This window comes from Pterocles gutturalis, unplaced genomic scaffold (assembly GCF_000699245.1).
Source record: "Pterocles gutturalis isolate BGI_N339 unplaced genomic scaffold, ASM69924v1 scaffold10606, whole genome shotgun sequence".
NCBI lineage: Eukaryota > Metazoa > Chordata > Aves > Pterocliformes > Pteroclidae > Pterocles > Pterocles gutturalis.
Window position 1 is genome coordinate 13,895 of NW_010103105.1, and position 27,518 is coordinate 41,412.

Consider the following 27,518-nt stretch of genomic DNA (forward strand, 5'->3'; position numbering starts at 1 on the left):
TCAACCATGAAGATTCTGAGCTACCTCCTGGTTTACCGAAGGTTCCTGCTCATTGTCCTCACCCCACTGCTTTTACTTCCACTTCCACTTATCATCAAAACCAAAGTAAGTGACCTGCTTTGAGTGGTAATTATTTTGCACCTGTATGTCTGGCCTGAGATTCCAAGATCTTTTCAGAATCATAGAATCACAGAATAGTTTGGGTTGGAGGGGACCTTGAATGACTTCATGATTTTTGCATTATGGATTTTTTTTTTTTGTCAACTTAGAGTATGTAGAAATGTAGATAAGACAACAGCTTTAATGTAAGATTCTGTGTTGGATGCATGAAATTCTGAATTATATATTTGTTTTCTTGTTCAGGAAATGTTTTTCTCATTTAACATAATCTAGATTACCTTGAAAATCTTGTCCTTTTTATTACATTTCAGCCACTTTTAAACAGTTCTATATGACTGACAATGGAGATGAATTGTCAGGAAAACAGCTGCAATTACCTTTTTATTTGATTATGTATTTTGTTAAGTTCATCATATATTGTGTTGTCTGATAGCAGATGACTGGAATCAATGATATGAGAAATTCCTTCTGTTTCCTAAGTAGAGCAAAGGTTACGGCAGGACACTTTTATTTTAATTGAAATAAATTCTTCTGACGTTCAATAACTCTTGTGACAACTCCATGTTGATGAACCAGCTACCTAAAAAATTTATAACTGGTCCTATTTGGTACGAGATAGAATTCTCCTGTGATGTATTATCACACGCATTATATGTATCATGTGTAACAAAACATGAAAGTCCAGTTCAGAAGTCCTTGCATCACAAAGAGTGCTTACAGAACAACCTGCTTCACACTGTCTCACATCACAGTTTCAATATTTCAGTTTCCTCTCTGAGAGGAAATTCTTGAGAAATTCTTAATGTGGTAGGACTTAAGTGAGATGAACATCTTAAAGGTGATAAATGAATTGACAATATCAAGTTATTTCATACATAACACAAGCTAGCCAGAGCTGACTCACTTGGATTTAATATTGTTTTTTTTTTCCAGTCAGAGGTTCTCAGAGCCATTTCATTAAGCTATTACTTTCCCAATACAAATGGTCTCTGCTGCTGTTGAGTAGTTTCATGCCCTAACCAGCGTCATTAAAAGAGCTAAAACATTTTCCTCAAGAGCAGAAATATAAATCAAAACTACACAAAGGAGGTTTCTAGGACTACAGAAGAAACAAGGCTCACTTTGTCTTATTATATTTGGCTGTGGCTGCATTCTACAGGCAGCACTGAAGTAAATTCTCCTGCAAAAATGGAAAAAAACTCCTGTTTTCCAGGAGTTTGAATAAAAGACACTCACTGAAATTGTAAGTCTTGAAAACAACTACTGTTTTTCTTGTCAGTCTTGCACAATGCTTTTTATATTCAATTATATCCTTGACTTATTGATGCTGCTGCCAAAACTTGATTGATTACAGGAAGGACAAAATATGACCTATTATTGACTGTGAGTACTCCTAGAGGTTTAAAGGTTTGCTTGCAGCTGCAGAATGTGATTTATGTTAATTCATGGTCTAAGAATGCTCCAGAGTGACCTATATGATTAATTGTGCTCGAAGGAAAAGGCAGCTGACTTTTTTCGACCTTTCATAATTGGTAGAACTTAAGTAATTTTACTATCCCTTAGAAAAAAAATCTTTAAAACTATTTTACAGACTGTGGTTCATATCTTAGCAGGATTATCAATAGCAGACAATAAGTACCCTAAATTCAGGTCATAGAATCATAGAATAATAGAATGGTTTGGGTTAGAAGGCACCTTAAAGATCATCGAGTTCCAACCCCCCTGCCATGGACAGGGACACCTTCCACTAGACCAGGTTGCTCAAAGCCTCATCCAGCCTGGCCTTGAACACCTCCAGGGATGGGGCATCCACAACTTCCCTGGGCAACCTGTTCCAGTGCCTCACCACCCTCACAGGAAAACATTTATTTCTAATATCTAATCTAAATCTACGCTTTTTCAGCTTATTTTAAGCTTTAAACTGTTATCCCTCATCCTATCACTACAGTCTCTGATAAAGAGTGCCTCCCCATCTTTCCTGTAGGCCCCCTTGAAGTATTGGGTGCTGCTCCTAGGTCTTCCCGGAGCCTTCTCTTCTCTAGGCTAAACAACCCCAACTCTTTCAGCCTGTCCTTGTACAGGAGGTGCTCCAGCCCTCTGACCATTTTTGTGGTCCTCCTCTGGACTTGCTCTAGCATTCCACATCCTTCCTGTGCTGAGGACTCCAGAGCTGGATGCAGTACTCCAGGTGGGGTCTCACGAGAGCAGAGGGGGACTCTCAACCTGCTGGTCACACTTCTTTTGATGCAGCCCAGGACATGATTGGCTTTCTGGGCTGCAAGTGCACACTGCCAGCTCATGTTCAGCTTTTCATCAGCACCCCCAAGTTCTTCTCTTCAGGGCTGCTTTCAAGCCATTCTCCACCCAGCCTGTATTTGTGCTTGGGGTTGCCCCAACTCACATGCAGGACCTTGCACTTGGCCTTGTTGAACTTCATGAGGTTGGCATGGGCCCACCTCTCAAGCCTGTCAAGGTCCCTCTGGATGGCATCCCTTCCCTCCGGTGTGTTGACCACACCACACAGCTTGGTGTCATCGGCAAAGTTGCTGAAGGTGCACTCCATCCCACTGTCCATGTCTCCGACAAAGATGTTAACCAGCACTGGTCCCAGTACCGACCCATATGGAATGCCACTTGTCACAGGCCTCCACTTGGACATTGAGCCATTGACCACAACTCTTTGAGTGCAACCATCCAGCCAGTTGCTTATCCAGTGAGTGGCCCTACCACCAAATCCATCTCTCCAATTTAGAGACAAGGATGTCATGCAGGACAGTGTCAAGTGCTTTACACAAGTCCAGGTAGATGACATCAGTTGCTCTTCCCTTATCCCAGGACATTGTAACCCCATTGTAGAAGGTCACCAAATTTGTCAGGCACGATTTGCCCTTAGTGAAGCCATGTTGGCAAGGTCTCTTGACTCATAATTGTTCCAGGTGGGTGGAATCTCTCTACTGACATAGCTGAACTTTTTTGCAAGTGTGGTTTTTTTCATGGATGATCCACTCATGTTTTTGTTGGTTTCTTTTGTATTCTAGGAAGCAGAATGTGCATACACGTTGTTTGTAGTTGCCATCTTTTGGCTCACAGAAGCTTTGCCACTGGGTGTTTCAGCTTTGCTTCCTGCCTTTATGTTCCCATTGTTTGGTATAATGGAATCCAAGGAGGTAACCCTTTTTTTCCTTTCTATCATATTATGTATTTCAGTGATAAAATATCCAAGGAAAGAACCATGCAGTGTTGAAACCTGATAGGCTAATCCATAGATTTGCTGAGTGCCAATCACAGTAGGTCTGCCTCAAGACTTGCTTACATGCTTTGTCCTCAGGACTTGCTCGTATTTCTTCAATATTTTTTTCTAGATTGTGATTCAGTGCTTAGATGGCAGTTGATGGGAAAATGCTAGATAGATATAAATACTCTTAATGTTACAGAAGCAAGATGACACACTAAAGACCCCACGTACAAAATGCTGAGTATACATCTTCATGTCAAAGAGAGGACACCACAGATGATCATAGTCTCTGTTTAAAGTTGTTCTTTTTTTCTGTTGGATAACTAAATTAATAAAAGCAGCATTTCATTGGTCATTTAGTTCGTATGTGAGATGTGACTAATGATCTTAGGTTGTTCATATCATAAGTGTTTTTTTTTTTTTTAGCACTATGCACCTTAGTGCAGTTACTTTTGCACCATTTTGGCTAAACAAAATTAACAGTTTCAATGAAATTAAGTCTAAATTTAAGCCCAAAAAAACTTTCTCATAATTTATTTTAATATATACCCATGATGACTTTTTTTTTTTTTCATTAAACTGATAATAACAAGTAATAGTAAGTCACCATTTAGTTAACAAAATATTTATTGTTTTTATTTCAGGTGGCATCTGCTTATTTTAAAGACTTTCAGCTGCTGCTGATAGGAGTAATTTGCTTGGCAACATCAATAGAAAAATGGAATTTCCACAAAAGAGTGGCTTTAAGAATGGTGATGCTGGTGGGTGTCAACCCTGCATGGTATGTGCTAAACAATATCTTGAAGAATACTGGTGGAAAGCTATGTATTCCAGAAATAATTGCCTACTTCTTTTTCTATAGTAGAAATCCAGCCTTCCTTTCTTACTGAAACAAAGTAGATATTTGAAATTATTTGATTGATTTGTAAGTGACACTTTATTATTTTGCTGAAATCCTAATTGCAGGTTCCCTGCAGTGATTCAGTTCATAATAAGGATCCTTCTGAACAAAAAAAAATCTGATGAATTTGCGAATAATGTAAGGGTCCTGTTTCTTAATGGTGGTTAGTACATTACATACCTGATGCCTACAACTGAAAATCTGTTTTATGCTTATTATTAATGTGTATTTCAATACTGTTTGCAAAATTCTGAACTCTTCCCAAAAATACAAGAATTCAAACACACCGTGAGGAAAAAAAAAGTCATAAAATTAAAGATGCGGTGTGTAAAGAAAAAGTCAGTAAGCACAGTGTCTTCCTTTATGTTTTTTTCTTTGAGTACCTATGAAGAAAATAGCAAAGGAATAGAAACTTCCCCAGCTGGATGAGATGATGAGGGCAATTAAATCTCACACCTTCTACTTACTCACTCTCAGCATATATCTTATGAAGTGAAAACTCTTTCCTTTGCTTTACAGGCTTGCAGAAAAGCTTTAGGCCCACAAATTCATCTGTCAGCACACCAGTAAGGTTGCAGATAAGATCTGTACAGTAAGTCTAGCTTCCCAGAATACATGATGCTTATGACTCCTTGTCAGGAAACAGACAGTGATGAGAAACAAAAAGTCAGAAAAGTAGAAACCCCAGGTCTAAAAAATGAGATGCCTCTTAGGTGACCTAACTAATAACACCTCATAGAGATGCTAGTTATTTCTGTTCTTCTGTCTGTCTTAATCCTAAATATCACATGTATTTAGATTTTCCCTGCATCTTTCAATAGCTGGTAGCTTTCTTTTTTGACATTCGTGTTCAACAGCCTCCCATTATCTTTAGCTATATTCTTGAACTATGCAGTTGAAGTATGTCAGCTTCTCTTTTTTTGGTCACTCACAAATCCTCACCTTTTGACTGAAATCCTGAAAGAGAGAACCCAAGTGGATGGTGTGCTGTGCTAAACTGGACACTGCTGAAGAACTTGCTGCGGAAACAGAAACCCACAGCCAGCTGCTGAGGGTACCTACAGCAACTCCACAGACAGCTTTGTAACCCTGAGGAAGCAGTATCCCTCACAATTATCTCAGCTGTATCATGTTTCCTGATCATGACAAAAGGATTATAAGATTATAATAAGAGATCTGAGAAGGAGAGGATCCTCCCACCTCTCAGCATCTGCTGCTCATTAGCTGTGCCCACTGCAAAGTGATGCGTGCTGTTCTTCGTGTGTAGCCCTCCTCCTCCTTCACAGGAGTCCCCAGACAACCTGTGCACATTGGAGCCTCATCTAGCTCAAGGTCAAGATACCATTGGCAGGAGGTTTCTGCATTAGAATACATGAGGGATGCAGCAGTGGAAGTAGGATTGCAAGAGTCTTCTAGATTCTGTATTCTTCTGGAGAAATGGGCTTGTAGCAGAAGTAGTGTGGCCAGCAGGACTAGGGAAGTGGTTGTCCCTTTATACTCTGCACTGGTGAGACCACACCTCACATACTGTGTTCAGTTTTGGGTTCTTCACTACAAGAAGAACATTATGATGCTGGAGCATGTCCAGCATGTCACCCTGGTGAAGGGTCTAGAGAGTAAGTCTTACAAGAGGTGACTGAGGGCACTGGGTTGTTTAGTCTGGAGAAAAGGAGGTTGAGGGGAGACCTTATCACTCTCTATAACTACCTGAAAGGAGGTTGTAGTGAGGTGTGCATCAGTCTCTTCTACAAAGTAAAAAGTGATAGGATGAGGGGAAACAGCCTCAAGTTGTGCCAGAGGAGGTTTAAATTGGATATTAGGAAAAATTTCTTCACCAAAAGGGTTGTCAAGTGTGGTGGGTTAACCTTGATTAGATGCCAGGGGCCCACCAGGCCCCTCTATCACTCCCCCTTCAGCAAAATAAAGTGGGAGAATAAGATGAAAAATTTGTGGGTCAAGATAAAAGCAGTTTAATTAAAGCAAAGGCCAAGGCCATGCACAGAAACAAAAGGTAAACAAAGATTATATTCTCTACTTCTGCTCAGTAAGCAATGTCCAGCCACTTCCTGGGAAAGCAGAGCTTCATTATGTGCAGCAGCTGCTCCTGGAGACAAATGTAGCAACCAATGCCCCCCTCCTCCTCCCTGCCCTTGGCTGTTATGGCTGACACCGGGTATGGACCAGCCAATCCGGGTCAGCTGTCCCGGCTCCGCCCCCTCCCAAGCTGTGTTACAAACACCCTGCTGGCTGCCAGGGTGACACTCAGCACTGGGAGGGTGCTGTGGGGATGCTAACTCCACTGTAGCCAGACCCAATACATCAAGCGTTGGAACAGGCTGGTCAGGGAAGTGGTTGAGTCACTGTCCCTGGAGGTATTTAAAAGACATGTAGACATGGTACTTAAGAGACATGGCTTAGTAGTGGGCTTGGCAGTGTTGGGTTAACGGTTGGACTCAATGATCTTAATTGTCTTTTCCAACCTAAATGAGTCTATGATTCTATGAGTCCCTAAAGGCCTCCCATCATTTGAACTATGTGGTCTGGTCTGCAGGCTAGCAGAGAAAGGTGAATACATCTATGCAACCTGCAAGGACTAGAATGAGTAATAAAACATTGATTATATGTTACATAGCAAAGAGTGACTTTATAGTTGAACATAAATGAGGTTATCATCCGAGGCTCCATGCAAAATATTTTTTAGCAACACCACAGCAAGTATAATGCAGAAAAACTGTGGTTAAACAGGTTAGGATATATTTTATTTTTTTAAAATTAATTTTAGAGTCACTCTCAGTATACCACACTGTATTAAATGGTGACCTGACCATCAGTCCATCCAATGGTGGAAATTTATGATGAACAGTTTTGAAACACATTAATGAATGTCTTAATTTGCTTTGGTTTTAAATCCTCTTCAAGTTGTAATAAAATTATATTTCTCTACAATGTGAACATTCATACTCAGTGTGCTTAGCCTGACCAGTATTTTCTGCATAAAAATTTCTCCTGAAAACATAATTCTTCCCCAACTTCCATCTGAGCACCTAATCAAAAACTGTGTAAAGTTAAGGGGTTTTAAACTACTAATGACAATTTTTGTTGAACCATGTCTACCATTTGTAGGTACACAGGTCTTTTCATCATTGTGCAATTAAAAGTGCACAGAGAAAAGACAAGGTACCCCTAGTGAGAAAAAGTCAAGTTTGAAATGTTGCTATTAGCTGAAATAAAAGACTATGAGAGGTGTTTTGAATGATATCTTTATACCATTCAGAAATATTGCTTATTTATTTTTTTATAAAATCTTGCCATCATGTGCTGAGTAATCCTTACAGTTTTTGTGAAGCTTTTGATTGAGGCTAGGCAAAGAACTTTAAAAATTGAAAAAATCACTTAGAAAATGCTGTAACACAACAGTCCCTCCACTCACAGTTGTCACTGTGGTGATGCTTGGCAGGTGTTTAATGACACTGCCAACACCTTGGAACAGGAAGTCAGGAGGACTACTCTCATTTACAACTCCAAGAGATGCATTAAAAATGACAGTGTCATCTGTATTCTAAAATTGCTGCCCAGCTTCACCAGATACGACATGGAATATTTGAGGCTTTTAGTGTAAAACTAGAGTTACTCCAGTCACTGATGCAATTCAATGCATTGCATCAGAGCAATCAGGAATTGCACAGATGTGATTCATATTGTTAGGATAAGCTGTGCCAAGACCAGACTAAGACATTGTAGTGACCTTCACTTTCCAATTTAATATGAAGTATGATTTTTATTTAAGCACAGGTAATCCCTACAGGTGTCTTGGGGCTCTGATTAAGAAATAAGTTAAGTACTGCTTACTGAATTGTTAATATTTCCTCCTATGACACCTGTATTGGTATCTAGAGGATTTACAGACTAAGTCATAAGTCCAGGGTTTTGACCTAGCTTGTACAATACAAGATCAATAGCATTAGCAGTATAGCCATTTTAACTTTCGTTTGAACTTATCATATGTATGATGCTCTTTCTTCAAAGATTGTTAAAATACAGTATCATTCTGCAAATAAATGTTATTGCTTCTGTTTCAATATATAATATATTTGATCCTTTAACTCTGAAGTATGATAATTTCACTATCTTTGATCAAGACAATTTTAATTCATAAACTTCCTCGGAGGTCAAGTACAAGCTTTAAATTTTCAGTGTTTCATGCATTCAAGCTTTCTGTTGAAGAAGCTTTCCATTTATATTAAACAGGGTGGTGATATGAGGTGTTGCTGTAGCAGACACAGACTCTTCTCTCCTGTTCCAGGCTTACGCTGGGTTTCATGGTTAGCTGTGCTTTCTTGTCAATGTGGCTCAGCAACACCTCTGCTGCTGCCATGGTGATGCCAATCGTAGAGGCTGTAGCTCAGCAGATCACCAAAGCTGAAGCAGAAGCTGATGCACTGGAGATGTCTTGCTCTAATGGCTCCATCAACCCGGCACTGGAGCTGGACGGTAGGCATGCAGTGCAGCTTTTGTCTTTGCCCACCCTCACTCTGCAGTGGACTAAAGACCACATAAAACAAATTTGAATGGCTAGGGAAGTACTAGTGTCATCATATGCTTCATGGTGAGACTTCTCTTGGATTACAGTGTGTGAGGTCTCCACGTTCACAAAGATTAGCTACAACTGAACAGCTGCAGAATATGGCAGTCATGAGAGAAGGGGAAAAGAGAACAGGCTTGTTCAGCCTAGTAAAATATCTGAAAAGAAATATGACTCCAGCTATAAATACACCAGGGGTTAAACATTAGCAAGAGAAATTTTTTTTTTTTTTTAATCTCTAGGGTAATGTTGGGGAACAAATGAATCTGAACTGGTTACATACACGGTTGGATTGTAAATTAGAAAGATTTCTCCTCATTAGGAGATTAAGACTCTGAGGAATAAGAGTCAGAAAGGAGTAGGGCACAACTCATCTGTTTTTAAGATTGGCGCTTGTAAATGTATTCATGGGATGATGTGAAGTGATTGCATGGAATGGGACATGCTGATGAAGCCTTTACAGTTTTTCTCCCTTAAATACTTATCTGTCTTTGCATCAATGTCTTACAGAAAATATAGGAGAATGTGAAAGAAGTGACTGGAAAGAGAAAGAAAAACAAGTTAATGGGTAATAGTTATTCATTTACTAAATTTTGTAATAAAAATTCATCTAAAGAGAATGTCTGTTTATTGCAATACATACCTTTGTTTTTCCAGATATGACAATGAAGTGGGTAGTACTGTATGCACCATTGAAAAGGAAAATGAAAAACAAAAGGAAGAGGTACTTAAGGTGTCTTTTTAATATGCAGTTAATGTGTGTAATTTAGTTTTAACCTAAAACTCACTTCTGTGTAACACGTAACACGGCACAGCTAGCAATGAAGCTAGTTTCGTGTGAATAAGAGATCCTGGGTTAAGATGTCCTGTAGATACACATATACATACACTTTGCTTATGTCATATTTTAGTTAGTAGTTTTGTGCTCCCACTGTATTTTACACAAGTTAAACCAACCTCACCAGAGTACAAGCTCTATATATCAGATGTGTACATACGTCAGTATATATAAAGGAAGTTCGTGCATAAAGACTTCAGGATTTGACTCTCCCTCCTTTCCCTTTGCATGACTAATGGTAGTACCACTGTAACAGCAAACCAAACCACATTGCATACAGCTATATTGCCAGAAAATTGTCTGCCTCTTCTGGGACATCCTTGAATCCTATTTTTGTGCTTGATGATGAGACCTGCTTATATATTAATTGGTGTATATTCTTTCTAAGCAGAACCTACCACCTGCTGAAACAGGGAGAAAAAGCAGAGATGACAAGGACAGTGGGATTTTCAAAGTGATGTGCTTATGTGTTGCTTATTCTGCTACCATTGGAGGGCTGACAACAATCACAGGAACATCGACTAATCTGATTTTTAATGAGCACTTCAATACGTAAGAGACCATATTAAATTATTTTTGTTCTTCTTTATCCAGAATTTTTACTGTTCTTTCTTGAGCTCTCACATGGCTCCCCTAAAAGGCACTAGAAAGCTTACCCTTTGATTTAATATTATTTGATTCTATTAGTTTCTTTTAGTTATTTTTTTGTTAAAGAGATAAAATGAAATTGTATGGTTGTATTTGTCTTACCCTGGGGAAGGCTGTAAGTGATCACCCAACACATGCAACAAGATGACCATTCTTTGGTTAAGTAGTGCTTTTTGAATAGCTGCATGGAAAAAGATAGGCTTATCTGAGGAGGAAGACACTACTTAGCATGAATATGACAGACACTGCCTGTCCTTAAAGGACTGTTATTAATTTCTAAGTACAGCAGGCGCTAAGTTTGGGTCTGCTTAGCAATGAGCATCAGGAGACTTTCAGGCAGCTACGCTTAGTGCATTACTGGAATTAGGAATTTGGGTCTGTTAATCAAAGAAAAAGCAAATAATTTCAAACCAGTCTGAAACTTTGCATTCACTGGAACACTTTGTTTTGAGGTTATTACAACCATTCTTTAATATCCCTTTTCTTTTCTGAGTAGAACTACTTTGGAAAGAAAATTGGCAGAATTCATTTAAAAGATTTTGAAAAAACAATAGTTCTTGCTGAACTTTTTTTTTTTCTTCTGCAAACTACTCATTGCCAGAAATATTCCTACTCTAATTTTAAACCAGAACATAATAAAGCACAATCCTTTTGTTACCCTCTGTCCAGTATTCTGTATTGCACATGGCAAAATGGTGAAAGGACAGTTATTGATAGATTTTCTTCCATGAATGGATGAAATTTGGCTTCAGCATGCTGATAAACAGAACTGAAGTGGTACAGTCTGTAAATCAGACTGTGCTAAGATAACAGCAACAACGGAAATGTTATGGAAATTATAAGAGTGCATGTTATTTGGCCCAAAGAACTACACAAGGCAGACTGTGGCATTATAAATCCTTCGCACTTAAACTTTTAGGCATATAAGCGTGTCTGCTTCAAGCAGGCTTCACACTCAGGAGCCTAGAGGAATCCAAGGTTGATTATTATGGGTAAGAACCAGTCTTGTTCATTTCCCTGAACTTGTAGGAAACTTGAAGAAAACCGGCTTGCAGCTGGTTTTTTAGTTTGTCTTAGCTGTTAACAATCTCTTCAAGAATGCATAAGCAGATTGTTCTCTCCCTGGGTCTTCACCCTCTTCTAGGAGCATGGGCCGTACATGGAGCACTGCATGTGTAATCCAATTTTATACCCCACCAGGACCTTGTTTAATCTTTACACAACCACTGAGCCTAATTCTTAACTTAAGCTGAATCTACCACCTAACTGCGTAAATATTTTTATCTTTAACTGTCTTGCTCCCCTTCTCCTTTGAGGCCTCGTTTGTGTTTATGCCCTGTCTGAACTGGGAATTGACCTGTTAACATGACTTGGATGCATTTGCAGTCTACCTTCCTGTATCATAAGCATCTGAAGTAAAATAATTCAGCAAAAGAGCTGTGCATACGCCATATTCCTGGGTTTCCCACTCAGTGACAAAACACTTAAAATGGCACTGTGAAATTCCATATTCCTCATATCTTCCCAATTTCAGTATTAAATAAACTGGAATTAGTGTTTACTGTTCTCTACTTCCCCCCTTTTCATATGTCACATGAAGAGGAAACCAGTATATCTGTGTTAGCACTGGAGTCTGTGTGTTGCTGGGAATCCTCAGTCTGCTGTTGATTTAGGCCATGCAATTATGCTGTGTTCCACAGGGCAGAAGCAAACAGTGGAAGTGTTGATGCAATGTTAAGCATCCCTGCCAGTGAGACCAACTTCCATAAGGGCTCCTTTTCAAGACAGATTTGTTACTGATCCTCTCAGGGTCACTCCATTCTTTAATTGCAGGCAAAGAGACACTACAACACAGCTTCTACAATATAACCAACTGAAAGAAAAAAAAAAACACTAAAAAGAAAAGTACTGGCTACCGTTGAGAAGCTGTGTAACCAGCTAGTAGCTTAAGCATGAGTCTGCTCGCCACTGCTCATAAGATACCCAGAAGCCTTTGCTGGCCGGGAAGGTATCAATGGGGATGAGATGGGTTGGTCCTCACTGCTCACTGAACAGATCCTCAGTGATGCTGGGTCCCTTTCTTCTGACTCCAAATGATTTTCCATTAGTATTTTATCCCTTTCTGTATTGCTGTTTTTCCTCTTAAATCACAGAATCATAGAATTGTTAGGGTTGGAAGGGACCTTAAAGATCATCTAGCCTGAATTCTTCAGGCTGCTGCAGATCCCAATGTTAGTTATCTCACATGTGCAGCTTTACCTATCTAATCTTGCATAGCTCTGCTGTAGAGACTTTCTCACAGCTCTTTCCCACACAAAGCAGCTTCCTCAGCACTGCAAGCCAAGGTTCACAGCTGGGCCATATTAGAGCAGGGCTGCAGATCCTGCGAGCATAGGCAGCTGCAGCCCAGGGCAAGGGGAAGGCTGTGGAGAGATTAGAGAGAGAAAAGGTTACCAGACAACACCGTGTCAGGGAGAAAACTGAGTTCTCCTGTGCTTGAGGAAGAGTAAATCCTACGATGAATCCTCTGGTTCTCCAGTCAGGCTCACTGACAAGTGACACAGTTTCCTGAATCCTATTCTGATAACTCACTTTGACCCTTCCAACACAAAGAATAAAACTTTGCCAATATTACATTATTTTCAACCTAAGCGACTTTATAAAAGTCATAAAAGGTATAACCTTATCTGGATTTGTTTATGAATGAAATTTATTGGTATTTGTAGGGTTTTCCTGGAAAAAGTTTATTGTTATTGGCACTGAATCACTGTAAAATTAGGATTATTAAAATCAATTGCACTTTTTCTTTTCCAAAGGAAATAAGTCTAGAAAATAAATAGTTCAGTGTGTCCTGTCTATCCTTGCCTCACACAAGACCCATAGTAGATAATCCAACAATAGCAGATAATACAACCAGCACTACAAACAGATCATTTTTTAAATAATTTGAATTAATAGTCCAGTAAACCTGAGTAAACTCCTTGCTCTGGAGATGAAGAATACCTAACTTTAATATTAAGAAAACTAGAAATACTTACATATATATTCAGCCCTGCACAATCTTACTGTGAAGCCTGACCATAACAAATCAACATTTTATAACAGAATTGACTCTTTAGTATAAAGTTTTCAAGAGCTTGTTTTGTTGCCCAGTAAGGAATCCCACATAACTCAGGAAAGATCATAAACACTTTAGCAAGGGATGAAATGCTAAGTCATTGCTATGCTGATGTTAAGTTTTTCCTATCTTGGAATTCATATATAAAAAATTGATGTGGGTAATCATGTAATAAAAGCTAAATAGCCATGTAATAAATAAACTATGTATAATAGCATGATGCCTTTTCTAGTTCCAGTTTCACTGTCTCATTACTATGTACAGTGGCAATTTAAAGCATCACTTCAAAAAGTGGGTAGGAGTTTTGCTTTGGTCCCTGCTGGCACTTTAATTGCAATGTATGTAAGCATCATAAGAAATATAGATCAATCCTGAAATTTTCACAATATTTGAGAAAGCATTTTAATAAGAATTTACTGCCTCAAAGACCTATGTGACCATCAGAATTCTTTTTCTTCTGGTGAGGACTGAAATACAAAAGATTGAATAATAAGTGGAAATAGTCGTTACAGCCTCTGTCTGGACATTGTGATTTCCCTTCCATCTGATTTTTGCATCAAGGAGGAAGGCTGTTCAAGGTGACTAGAATTTTCTCACTTTTAGTATTAAAAGTTCTCTCAGTAGAGCTGGAGGAGTTAGAAGGAAGAATAACTTCTGCTCATAAAGTAAACTGTAACACAGGATTCATGTACCTGACCTTTTTCCTGTCTGGAATCTCTCTCATTCAACAGCAAATTCATTTATTTCAGAAAATCAAAGCCCATTTCTCCTTTTCTTAAATGCACGTGGCTGGAAGAGCTCTGGTTGAATGGCCCACATCTGTAAACTGTAGATTAAGACAGCCACAAAGTGACAAGGTGACTGGAGAGACAATCCACCTAAAAAATGAACATTCCTGCCTTTTCTGGAAATCAGTAATAATAATTTTGATTTTAACAAGTTTTGGATACCTTATAGAACCTTAAACAATACAAATCTCAATGTTGTCTCTACTATTCTCTTCTAAATTCATTTGAGCTCATTCATCTGAGTATACATTCTTGTGCTAAAGTCTCCTCTCAAAGAATTACTTTTCTTCAAGTTCTTTTTCTTTGTAGTCCTAATGGTCCTTAACGCTGTGAGTGGCCCTTCCTTGCCCACTGAACTCAGGTTAGACACACCTATATCGGTGTCAGATCCCTGGACCTGTTGCCAATCCAGTGCTCAAGGAACTGGCACAGCTAGTTCCTGCAGTGGTCATGATGATCAGGAATGGGAGGGTGAGGGAAGAGGACACCAGAGGCCACCTCATGCTGAATTCAGCTGCCAGCCAGAAGCATTCTCTTGCTTCAGGGCCTTCTGGCACTTCTCACAAGTCTTCATTCCTTTGCAAAGGTCAACTGAACAGTTTTTTACTTTCATTCAGACGTTACCCAGCTTGCCAGTGCATCAATTTTGGATCCTGGTTTGTCCTTTCCATCCCCATCACAGTTATTATTCTGCTGCTCTGCTGGGTCTGGCTCCAGTGGCTTTTCCTTGGGTTTGAGTAAGTAAACGTTGTAATCAATAAAACTAAAGGTTAATGATATAAGAGATACTTTGACCAGCAGTATAGATTGCATCTAAGTTTAACAGGCTCAATAGGATGATAATGCAGAAACCTTGATTAGCATAGTTGAGTCTATGGATGGGACAAGAATTTTCTAAAACGAGGATCCTTGACTATTCAGGCCAATGTGAAAAGTCCATATCACAAATGATGATACCTATTCCTTTAGAATATACACACATCATCATTAAACACTGCCTGCATGCAAGACAGATGAATACTGAAATGTTATACATTTTGCTCTAAGGCTGAAAGATTTATAGTCAGGATGTTGCACTTTGCTGGAGTTAGGGATTGGCTTGAATACTTGAACAATATGTATGTTATAAACTGGATGACTATATTTGTAAATGTATTTTCCAAAACTCATATGTGCTAGGGTGGGGTTTTTTTTTCCTCTCAGAGCTTGTGCTTTTAAGGTTTTGGAGAGGACAATACTTCTTTTGGGCTGATTCTTCAAAGCCTTGTTCTCCATGAGTTCACTAACATAGAATCATAGAATGGTTAAGGTTGGAAAGGACCTTCAAGATCACTGAGTTACAGCCCCCCTCCCATGGGCACCAACACCTTCCACTAGACTAGGTTGCTCAAAGCCTCATCCAACCTGGCCTTTAACACCTACAGGGATGCAGCATCCACAGCTTCTCTGGGCAACCTGTCTAACCACCCTCATGGTGAATAATTTCTTCCTAATATCTAATGTAAATCTACCCTCTTTCAGCTTATATCTGTTACCCCTTGTCCTCTCACTACACTCTCTGATGAAGAGTGTTTCTTCATCTCTCCTGTAGCCCCCTTTAGGTACTGGAAGGCTGGTATTAGGTATCCTCGGAGCCTTCTTTTCTCCCAGCTGAACAACCCCAACTCTCTCAGCCTGTCCTCATAGGGGAGGTGCTCCAGCCCTCTGAACGTTTTTGTGGCTCTCCTCTGACAGGTCCATGTCTTTTTTGTGTTGGGGGCCCCACATCTGAACACAGTACTCCAGGTAGGGTCTCACGAGAGCAGACTAGAAGGGGAGAATCATCTCCTTCAACCTGCTGCTAATGCTTCTTTTGACGCAGCCCAGGACATGTTTGGCTTTCTGGGCTGCAAGCGCACACTGCTGGCTCATGTTCAGCTTCTCATCCACCAGCACCTCCAAGTTCTTCTCTTCAGGGCTGCTTTCAAGCCATTCTCCACCCAGCCTGTATTTGTGCTTGGGATTGCCTTGACCCACATGCAGGACCTTGTACTTGGCCTTGTTGAATCTCATGAGTTTGGCATTGGCCCACGTCTCTAGCCTGTCAAGGTCCCTCTGGATGGCATCCCTTCCCTCCAGCTTGTCCACCACACCACACAGCTTGGTGTCATCAGCAAACTTGCTGAGGGTGCACTTGATCCCACTGTCCACGTTGCCAACAAACATGTTAAACAACATTGGTCCCAGTACCGACCCCTATGGAACACCACTTGTCACCAGTCTCCACTTGGACATTGAGCCATTGACCACAACTTTGAGTATGGCCATCCAGCCAATTCTTTATCCAGTGAGTGGTCCTACCATCAAATCCATGTCTCTCCAACTTAGAGACAATGATGTCATGTGGGACAGTGTCAAATGCTTTGCACAAGTCCAGGTAAATGACATCTGTTGCCCTTCCCTTGTCCACCAGCGCTGTGGCCCCATCATAGAATGCCACCAAATTCATCAGGCATGATTTTCCCTTGGTAAAGCCATGTTAGTTGTCACCAATCACCTCTTTGTTTTCCATGTGCCTTAGCATAGTTTCCAGGAGGATTTGCTCCATGATCTTGCCAGGCACAGAAGTGAGACTGACTGGCCTGTAGTTTCCTGGGTCTTCCTTATTTCCTTTTTTAAAAATGGGGGTTATGTTTCCCCTTTTCCAGCCTGCAGCAACATCTGCAGAGATAACAATGAGGACACCTGTCTTCCACAATTACATGGCTAATTATGGTGCAAGAGATGAAGAGTGAGACTGCCTACTCTTAAGCAGACTTAGACTCATTGCACACTTACCTCTCTATATGTGAACATTCATTGTTTCTTTTTTCGAGTATGGCCATCCAGCCAATTCTTTATCCAGTGAGTGGTCCTACCATCAAATCCATGTCTCTCCAACTTAGAGACAATGATGTCATGTGGGACAGTGTCAAATGCTTTGCACAAGTCCAGGTAAATGACATCTGTTGCCCTTCCCTTGTCCACCAGCGCTGTGGCCCCATCATAGAATGCCACCAAATTCATCAGGCATGATTTTCCCTTGGTAAAGCCATGTTAGTTGTCACCAATCACCTCTTTGTTTTCCATGTGCCTTAGCATAGTTTCCAGGAGGATTTGCTCCATGATCTTGCCAGGCACAGAGGTGAGACTGACCAGGCTGTAGTTTCCCGGGTCTTCCTTATTTCCTTTTTTAAAAATGGGGGTTATGTTTCCCCTTTTCCAGCCTGCAGCAACATCTGCAGAGATAACAATGAGGACACCTGTCTTCCACAATTACATGGCTAATTATGGTGCAAGAGATGAAGAGTGAGACTGCCTACTCTTAAGCAGACTTAGACTCATTGCACACTTACCTCTCTATATGTGAACATTCATTGTTTCTTTTTTCTTGATTGTTTCAATAGTGTTCTTTTTAATACTGTGTAAGTGTCTTATCCAAGAATGAAAATCTAGCTTGTAGCAAATGGTCTGCTGATCAGTATGCAGGCTACTCATGCAATACAAACTTTTTCATTACAAAACAAAGTAAAGTGAAGTCATGGATGAATTTCATTAAATAGCCAGGTTATGTATTTGCTTGTTTCAATTAGTTCCCATGATTAAAGTTACATCCTTCCTGGGCGAATGAGCTAGTCAATAACAGGATGCATCCTGTTGCTGCCTCTGTCAGTATTTCACTGGGCTTTGTCAATTAATTCCCATATGCTCAGTTTGGCGTGTGATAATTAAATGGGAGATACTGTATCGTAAAATGAAAATTTTACTTTTGTAAAGTGCTATTGGTAACTGGAAAGGTTGGACCTTTTTTGCCCTGTTAATTCATCATTCAATATTTCTGATTTACATTCCAGTTTTAAAACCATGTTCAAGTGTGGGAAGACGAAAACAGCTAGAGAAGAGGCCTCAGCACAGGTGATTCAGGATGAATACAAGAAGCTTGGACCAATGAGGTAAGTCAAACTATAAATCTGAAAACAAGAGCAAGTAAATCCAAGTCTGAATTCAGGAAAATGTATAACCCATTCTGTTTCTGCTATAGCTATCCAGAAACTGTTACACTTGTCCTGTTCATCCTAATGACCCTGCTGTGGTTCACCAGAGAGCCTGGTTTCATCCCAGGATGGTCTTCACTTTTCCCAAAGTAGGTAATCTTTTTGATACACAACAAGAACCGTACTGTGTTTTAACAACATACCATTTTTATTCTCGATTTAGAAAAAAAAAAAAAAACAAACAACCAACAACCAAACCAAACTTTCAATACTTCAGAAATATTCCAGGCTGAAGTTGCTGAAAACCTTTTTAGCGTATACAAAATACGTGTAGTATCTGAAATGTGCTAAACACATTGCAGGATAAAATAAAGTGCCTCCTAAGAGAGATTATGCCTAGGTTTAAGTCTTGATCCAGTGAGGGAGAATGCATAATGACTGATGTTACATTATCCTACTTCTTAATCAAATCTGCAATATCAAGAAAAATCTTTGGTTAGAATTTTTTGATCTAGCTACCCTTGTATGCATACAGGCCAACATCCCCTACTTTGACAGCACTAATTAATGATATAAACTGTCTGTTCATACATAACTCTCTCAATGTCACAGTTCAACTAACCACCAAAAAGACAGGAGCAATTCAGGAACTATTACATTTTCTTCCTTTCTGCTGCAGCCTGCTTGCACAGTCCTTTCCCCAGGATCACATAGACTTTTTTGCCTAAGAAATCAGTTGCTCTTGCAAGAACTTATTATACTGTGACATCTCCTGCTCTCTTGCTGTAATTACTGTAATTTCAGTCTGTTCTGTGATAAAGGTCTGAGTTTTGCTCTGGAGTACTGGGAGGTACTGCAGGATTGGGAGGAGCAGGACTTTGTACTGTTTAGGTCCTTCTGGATTTAATATTTATTACTGGGTGGGTCAAAGACCAGTGCTGGACTTGGAGTGTAATTTTTCATTTTGTTTTCCTGTGTGTCCTAAATGTGATCATGCATCCATCATACCTCCTCTCTTTAAATATATTCCCATCATTCATACACTCACACACCCTCCCCAGTGGTCTGACAAAAAGTCTGGTAGGGGACCTTAAAAGGAATAATCAAAGCCCTTTGAAGATTTAAAGTGCAAAGCAAAATTATTTTGTGTAAAAATAACATTAAAAAGTGTATTAAAAACCAAGATTGTTTTATTTTTTTTTTTTTAGTTTTTTATTATCAAAAAAATTGCAAAAAGAACATTTTTTCCCTTATAACAATGGCAGGGCTGGTGATCATTGTCTCATAAGAAACACTGTGTTCTTGAAGGGTTTTTGGAGTGTTGACCTAATCAAGCAATCAGGTAGCTAGACAATCAGGCTGGCTTTGCTTCTCTTTCTGCTTCATATTAACATTCAGTGCACATCAAGCACCATTTAACGAGCTACATCTGGTACTGAAAAACAGACATTGAAAACAACATTTCAACCATGGGACTTATGGCTCAAATGAATTATTTCAGTCCAGAGATGCACATTTTCCTATCTGAAGTTGTTCGCTTACTGTTGTCTGAGGATTTTGTTTACTGGCAGGGAAAAGCAGAATATTCTCATAATAAATGTGGTTACAGGTTCTGCACAGGGATGTTACTTTGTGGATGCCCTATAATGTTTTCCTTAGAAGGGAATGCAAGCACATGTCATGTCACATTAGGCTGAATCATGTTATAATTTGGGTGAGGTAACCTGAAGAAAAAACAAAGCATTTCTTTTTCACTAACACAACCTTTAAGGGGAAAGAAAACATTTCTTACCATTCAGACCTTGTCTATTTCTAGATAGCTTTCATTTAACAATCCATTGTGTTAACAGGCATAAAACCAGGCAATTGGGATTTTACTTTTCTAAGCAACAAAAACTTCTCAGCCACAATACGTGAGAGGGTCAAGGAGCCAGTGCAGGTACAGCTGAGAGTAGTAGTAAGCCATCTTCTTTAAAGAAAACAAAAAAACAGGAAAAAGAACTCAAACCCAGGAACTGTGGTTCTGTCAATGGTCACATTGCGCTCACCAATGTGATGTCCAAGAGGCTTCTAGCAGTGCATGAACTGCGGCTTACGTCTCTCATGCATGAATTTCCCAATGCCTCCGTGTACAAAACTGTTCAGTGTTTTGGATTTCAGTTTACTGATAGGCATGTGCACATCTTCCTTAAGTCTACGTTTCAGGAAGCAACTGTAAGGAAATATTCTCTGCCCTTTTAGAAACCTGTTTTCTTGTCAGAAATCCAATAGTACTTACTTTCCACAGGCTCTTACCCCACAGTCTCAAGCCAGACTTAGGGAAGTTCTATCATCCGTATAGATGAGCTTTTTCCTTATGAAAAGCCGCAATGTCAGTGCTATGAGTAACCTTGAGACCCTCCTGGACCAGTGAGTCAGTCCTATTAGGTGGGAATCACAGCACTCCCAGGGTCTTAAAACAGACAGAACAGTCAGTTCATTTATTCTAACATGCTGAAGATGGGAAGAGCTGCATTGTTCTGTGTGTTAAGCCCAATACTGGTTTATTTTATTAGGACATGAATTCCCAGAAAGCAACCAGGCTTGATTTTCAGGTGGCAACGCACAGGTTCCTCAGATTTTGGAATTTACTACTTTCCTTGATAGTCTGTCCTGGTGAATAATCATCTCTGTTGCCAAACTAAACAAGACAAACTCGCACCTTGTCTTCTGTCTGAAAATAGGATCTAGCCATCTGTTTTTGTCTTTCCCTGCTGCATTAAAAACTTCTCAGTGACAGGTGCTTTAAGGATATAAGTATGTGGCTTAATTACATCACATTATAAACTGCATTTTGACAAACTACATTGAATGCTCAAGGTTTTGCTTCAAGAAACAAGTTCCCATCACTCTCACCACCCATGTTCATGTTCTCAGCCCCTTGTGTGCATCCTCACAAGTTACTGAATACACCTTCAAAATACAGACAATGATTTATTTTAAAAATCCCAGCAGAAATATTGGTATTAAATGATGATACCTCCCCACTTTTTAAGGGCTACTTTTTGAAATGTCAGCCAATTTTTAATCCACATTCATGCTATGTTAGTATCAGGTAGAGCTCATTTTTAAGGAACATTATCAGATGCCTTTCAGATATACATTACCTTTACCAGTTAATTCTTCTTAAGAAAATGTTGTAAATCTATGAAAGGCTATAATCTTTTACTGTCCTGCCCTAAACCCCTGTTACCTCCCTCTGGAGGCAGACAGCAGGATGTTTTAATAAATGTTGTATAACACCACAGAGAGCAGCACATGGTAAAAATGTCTGTTTCCTACAGCACAGGATCACACATCATTTCTGCTACAGGAGTTTCCTTCCATGTCCTGGCTTGATTCCAGACTGTAGGGCATTAGCTTCAATTAGAGGAGTTTCAAATTGGCCTTTGGCCAGAACTTTATGAACCTCATAAGAAACAGAAAGTTCAACACTGGGCTGCAGCTGATTACAGCTGATGTATGCAAGGTGGGCTTCCGTCACGCTTCCTCAGATTACTGCCTGAGTGTATTTTCTCTTTTTTTCTGCATGTTTATTCCTTTCTTTACTTACAATACAAGGCCACTATTTACTTTTACCCACAGCCCTGTTCTCTACAATGATGTCAGATGGATAATTTTTGAGATCTCCTTAATCAACAGGTTTTTTGCTTCCTTATAGGACAATCAGATTTGCAATGTTATAAGCAGGTAGATGTATTTGCAATTGTATTACAGCGTTGGATATATGGGCTTTGAAAAATGTTTCTCTCAAAATTTGATAATGATTGAAAAGCTTCTATTTGGAATGTTGCATGGTGTGTCTTTATAATAGTATGACTAATGGTAGGATGTGTTGTGTGTCCCAAGCAGTTTTTCTGAGAACAGTGTTTTGCATCAGGAATAATAAGTTTTTGTGAGCACAGCTGGAGTGCTGCATCCAGTTCTGGGCTCCCCAGTGCAAGACACGGATATACTGGACAGAGTCCAAGAAAGGGCCACAAAGATGATTAAGGGACTGGAGTATCTCTCCTATGAGGAGGGGCTGATAGAGCTGAAGCTGTCTAGCCTGGAGAAGGGAAGCCTGCAGGGGCATCTTGTCAGTGTTTAAAAATACCTGTGAGAGTGCAAAGAGGATGGAGCCAGGCTCTTCTCAGTGGTGCCTACTGATGATACAAGAGGCAATGGGCACAAACTGAAACACAGGGGGTTCCTCCCGAACATCAGGAAATGCTTTTTACCTATGCAGGTGACTGATCACTGGCACAGATTGCCCAGAGATGTTGTGGAATCTCCATCCTTGGAGCTATTCAAAAGACATCTGGACATGGTCCTGGGCAATTAGCTCTGGGTGATTCTGCTTGAGCCAGGGGTGAGTGGATGAGGTGAGCTACAAAGGTCCCTTCCAACCTCAACCATTCTGTGAAGAAGCAGCTGCCTAAAAGAAAGTGGCAGTATTAATTGTTTCTGTATCTAAATCTTTCCTTCCTTGAAAACTCCCAGCAATTCTTAAGGGAGCGCAGGATAGGATCCCAAAGGAAGAGATTTTCTGCTCTTTTGACCCAGTGCACGTAGTCTTAGGCTAGAACCCTGTCTTAGGAAACCATTACAAAATAATAACTTGGCTTTTAATTGTTTTCTGTGCTAACAGACAACAGGAAGCAGAAGACAAAATATTAGAGAACGACTTCAACTTCTACAGGAGCTTCATTTTGTGACAGTGTTAGTTAAAACTATGCTGGTTGTGGTGTCAGCGTGCTGTGCGTATTAAGGTTTTTGGAATCTCATCTAACACTTGTCAAAGCAAAGAGATCTACCAGATTATATATTAGTAACATATAAGTGGTAGACGATATCTCCGTTTCAGTGAAAAGCCCTGGGCTAGTATAAAATCTTAAACTGCTGGGAAGATCTGCTGGAAAATTATGCTTGGACCTACTGTAGCTGCATATGCAGAAAAGCATATGATATAAGGCTGAGAGGACAAATATGCTGGTATATTGATTCAGGAATACTTACAGAAGAACTCACATAAAATAGAAAAAAAAACCCAAACGTTAACAAAATATTGGTTTTAACTTTCTTCAGCAAAATTCTTATCCATTTGAATGAACATCTTGACTGAAACAAGACAGGCTGGGATATGTCACCACCTAGCAGTGTGTAAAAAAATCAGATGATGTGTTAAAATGGCATTAGAGCTCAGCTTTGCACTTTATCTGATCTTGGGGCTACTCTGTACAAGTTAGAAGGATATTGGATCAGTTTAAGAAACACTAGTGCAAGCAGTTCTTGGGCACTGGAAATGACAAAAATAAACATGGTCCTTGTGCCTATAATCCTAGTAGTGACAGCCATAGGAGGATGATAATAAAGCTCTGCTGCCTTCTCTCAGCTACAAAAGCATCCTCCTTTGTGGGCATGCACAGTGCTTTTAAGGCCTGTTGGACTCAGTTTTCTACAGAGCATATTAAAGTTATTAAATTTATCATTGAACAGTGAAAACTTACTGTTTAAGCACCAGCTATTCCCAAATATTCCCCTTCCTCAGCTTATTTCCATGTGACAAAATAACACATGCATACTCAAGATATTTATTTATTAATTTGGAGGGCTTGCATCTAATATTTCTACAGATGTAGTGAATTGACCTTGGCTGGCTGCTAGATGCCCACCCAGTCGCTCTCTCACTTCACCTCCTCAACAGGACAGGGGGGAAAATAAAGTCAGAAATCTCATAGGTCGAGATAAAGACAGGGAGATCCCCTACCAGTGACCCACCACAGGCAAAACAGACTTGGACTGGGGAAAATTAATTTAATTTAATTTCCAATTCAAAATAGAGTTGGATGGTGAGAAACAAAGACAAAACCTACAACACTTTTCCCCCACCCCCTTTCTTTCCAGGCTCAACTTCAGTCCTTCATTCCTGACTCCTCTACCTCTTTCCACCGCACCAAGTGGTCAGTCCATAACAGCCCCTTTCTGCTGCTCCATCCTCCTCCTCACTCTGTTCCCCTACTCCTCCTGCCTATATATATTCATGGTTTTTTTTCTTGTTAACTTCTCCTTAGGTATAAAGGTTATGCTACAGATTCAACAACTGCTTTAGTGATCGGCCTTCTGTTCTTTATTATTCCAGCAAAAACATTGTCTAGGACTTCCAATGGAGAAAACAGTTGAGTACATTTTGATGTGGACTTTACTACAGTAAGACATATAAGATGCAACCGTAAATATAACTGATTGCACTTGTTACGGGAATGTTGTTAAATACTAATGTTACAATCTTAATATAGGATAATATCTTACTGGGTTATAATGAAACCCTGCCCTGGAAGTCAATGCCAACAATTAAGCAATGTGAGCAGCAGGAGCTAGTGCTGTGCAGGAACTTGCTACCTACAGTCCACCACCACCAATGGAAACTGCTGTTCCATTGAGTGTCACAGGCTTTGAATGGGGACAGGGTTGGTTTTATTTTTTGAAAATATTGCTGCTTATTTAACGTGCCCTGCAAAATTTGACATGGTAAATGAGTCCATTCTCATTTAATTTTTCCCCTTCAAAATGGAATTTAGCCTGATTAAAGTACACCTCCAGCTTGTCCTCTTCATGTATTTAATTCACTGCTGACATCAATGAGATCTGAGGGTTCACAGAGAATGCAAAATCAGAACTTCAATGAGTCTAAGTGAAACAGCATTTGCTGCATTGCTCAGCAATCTGTCTGAATACTGCAGTTCTATTGAGTAAATTAAACTCATTGGTATACCATGTCTATCTTTCACATAGGGAAGGAGGGGGGAGAGGCCAATGCTCCACTGGTGGTAACAGTTAGAGCTCTATTGTCTTCAGGCTGTGACAGTTTTCACCAGATGCAGGAAGTGCAGGTTGTTCATGTCAAAGACTTTCTTCATATTATAATGATGAGATTTTGCCTTTGAATATTTCCCAAGTACTTCCTCAGAAAGATTCTTTCAAGATGTTTTTCAATAAGTTTTTAAATGTTGGTGTTTGGTTTTTTGATTTTCTTTTTCTCTAGCTGTTTTTGGTTACACTCCACTGATTACTTGGAAGGAATTTCAGTCATGCATGCCCTGGGAAATAGCTATTCTTGTCGGTGGCGGGTTCGCACTGGCAGACGGCTGTGAGGTAATGCAATTTATAGAAGATACTGAACAATTAGCATGACCCACATCAGGAACAATTCAGACATACAGTGAATTCACAGTTATTCTCTTGTTTTAACAAGTTATTCTGTAGCAGTATTGAACATGATAAATGTGACGAATATTCAAGATGTTCAGAAAGCAGAGGTACAAAAAAGGAATTTGCTTTTTCTTCAAAGGCTATGCACAGTGATGACTACAGTTTGTTATTTAATTTAAACCTGATGGTGGTAGGAGTTGTGCAGACACACTGTTTCCAAAGCCCAAACTCTGATTCTGAAGCTCAATACATGCATATTACAACTTTCTGATTATGAGTCCTCTAAATGTCTCCAAGGTGCAAAAATAAATAAATGGAATACAGTTTGCACAGGTTCCTATAGAACATCATTAAATTAGAAAAATGTGCTTAAAAACATGTTGCAGGAATATGGAAAATACTTAAGTTTTTTTCTCTTTTACACAAATACTTCATCATTAGCAGATGAGTAAATTCCTGTTCTGTATCATTTATTAGTTTTTTTTTCAGTGATTTGTAAAATGTAATCATGTTGTCATATTCCTTATGCAGGTTTCAAAACTTTCTGAGTGGGTAGCAAGAAAATTGACCCCTCTAGGATCATTACCGTTGTGGCTGGTTATTCTGATATCAAGCCTTATTGTCACTTCAGTAACAGAAGTGGCCAGCAATCCAGCTACCATTACGATATTTTTGCCCATACTAGCTCCTTTGGTGAGTACAAGGCAGGTTGTTTTTGATCAGAATCTGCTCTATCATCCACGTAATAATAATACAGCTGCTCAAAGAAGCCGTTTTTAAAAGTAGCCATAAAATATTTAATGTTTTGGTGTTTGGTTTTGGTTTTTTGGGGGGGGTTTTTTGTTTGTTTGTTTGTTTTTCTGTGCTGTGTTGTGCATTGAATACTTGGTTGTTTTGGGGCTTTCTTACAAGAGATGCTGAAAATTCAGCAAAATTAGGTAAAAGTTCAGTACTCAAAAATCTTCTGTTATTCCTATTTGCAAATAGTTAAAGCACTTAAAAAGGACAGCTTTCTCAGTGTTTCTTCTGGACCACATCTTCAGCAAAAATAGTTAACACTGCAACTTCCAATCTGTCACCAAAGAGAAGAGAGGGCTCGTAGATGTGCTTTATATGTAATTTTAATTTCTTCTCTCCTTAGCTCAATTTTGTCCTTTCTTCTCATCATCTTTATCAAAACACCCAGTTCTTTCTTCTTCAAAACTTACTAATCATCTTCTGGTCTGTAGAGTTTCCTTTTGGTCAGCTTGGACACATACTAATGTCCTCTCCCTCTCATACAAAGAAATCTTACTCCTCACTTCATTGAGTCCCTCCTATGTATTATATACAAATTCATCATTTTTCTTACAGTGTTTTTCCTTTCAGTGCTTGCGCAGTGTGCACACACTTTGAAATAGTCTTATTTTATGGACTCACCTATAATTAGAAAATATCAGGCATGAATTTAAAGTTTAGTAGCCATTCTGTGTTAGAATCACCTTTTCTCACCTGAAGCATTCCCAGATATAATCTTAAAAATGAGTTATCGGAAAAGGTTATTTCTCACTATTTAAACAGGCAGTTCCATTCACAGTTCACTTTTGTTAGTATTGTAAGTTTGTATTTATGTGTTTCATTTGGCAAATGTGTCCCTTGACAGCTGTTCTCTCTCTTTTATTTTACGATAGGCTGAAGCCATTCATGTGAACCCACTTTTCATTTTGATACCTGCTACCTTATGTACTTCCTTTGCATTCCATATCAACCCCAGCCAATGCCATTGTATTTTCATATGGTCATTTAACTGTTATGGACATGGTGAGTTTTAAGCAAAACTCCCTAAAGGGGATTTTTATCATTTTAAAAACTTTCTTCCATGTGTTGATGTGAGTTTCTGCTTTCTTTTTCCTCTCCTTTAGGTGAAAGCTGGTTTGGGCATTAACATCATCGGAGTTGCTGTAGTTATGCTTGCAATTATGACATGGATAGTGCCTATATTTGATCTCTATACTTACCCAAATTGGGCACCAAACATTACTTCTATAAATAGTACTGGACTGTAA

General features: G+C 39.4%; 1 protein-coding gene across 1 annotated transcript; it reads left to right on the forward strand.

The window, feature by feature from the left end:
* Window positions 1–27,518, forward strand: SLC13A1 (solute carrier family 13 (sodium/sulfate symporter), member 1). The gene is given in 16 exon segments (XM_010086566.1): window positions 1–105; window positions 3,159–3,287; window positions 4,000–4,136; window positions 8,560–8,747; window positions 9,349–9,406; window positions 9,496–9,562; window positions 10,068–10,228; window positions 14,848–14,967; window positions 18,103–18,201; window positions 18,291–18,392; window positions 24,336–24,439; window positions 25,307–25,416; window positions 26,005–26,166; window positions 27,144–27,211; window positions 27,213–27,273; window positions 27,375–27,518. Coding segments are annotated over 16 exon segments (1,809 nt in total). The 5' UTR covers window positions 1–6.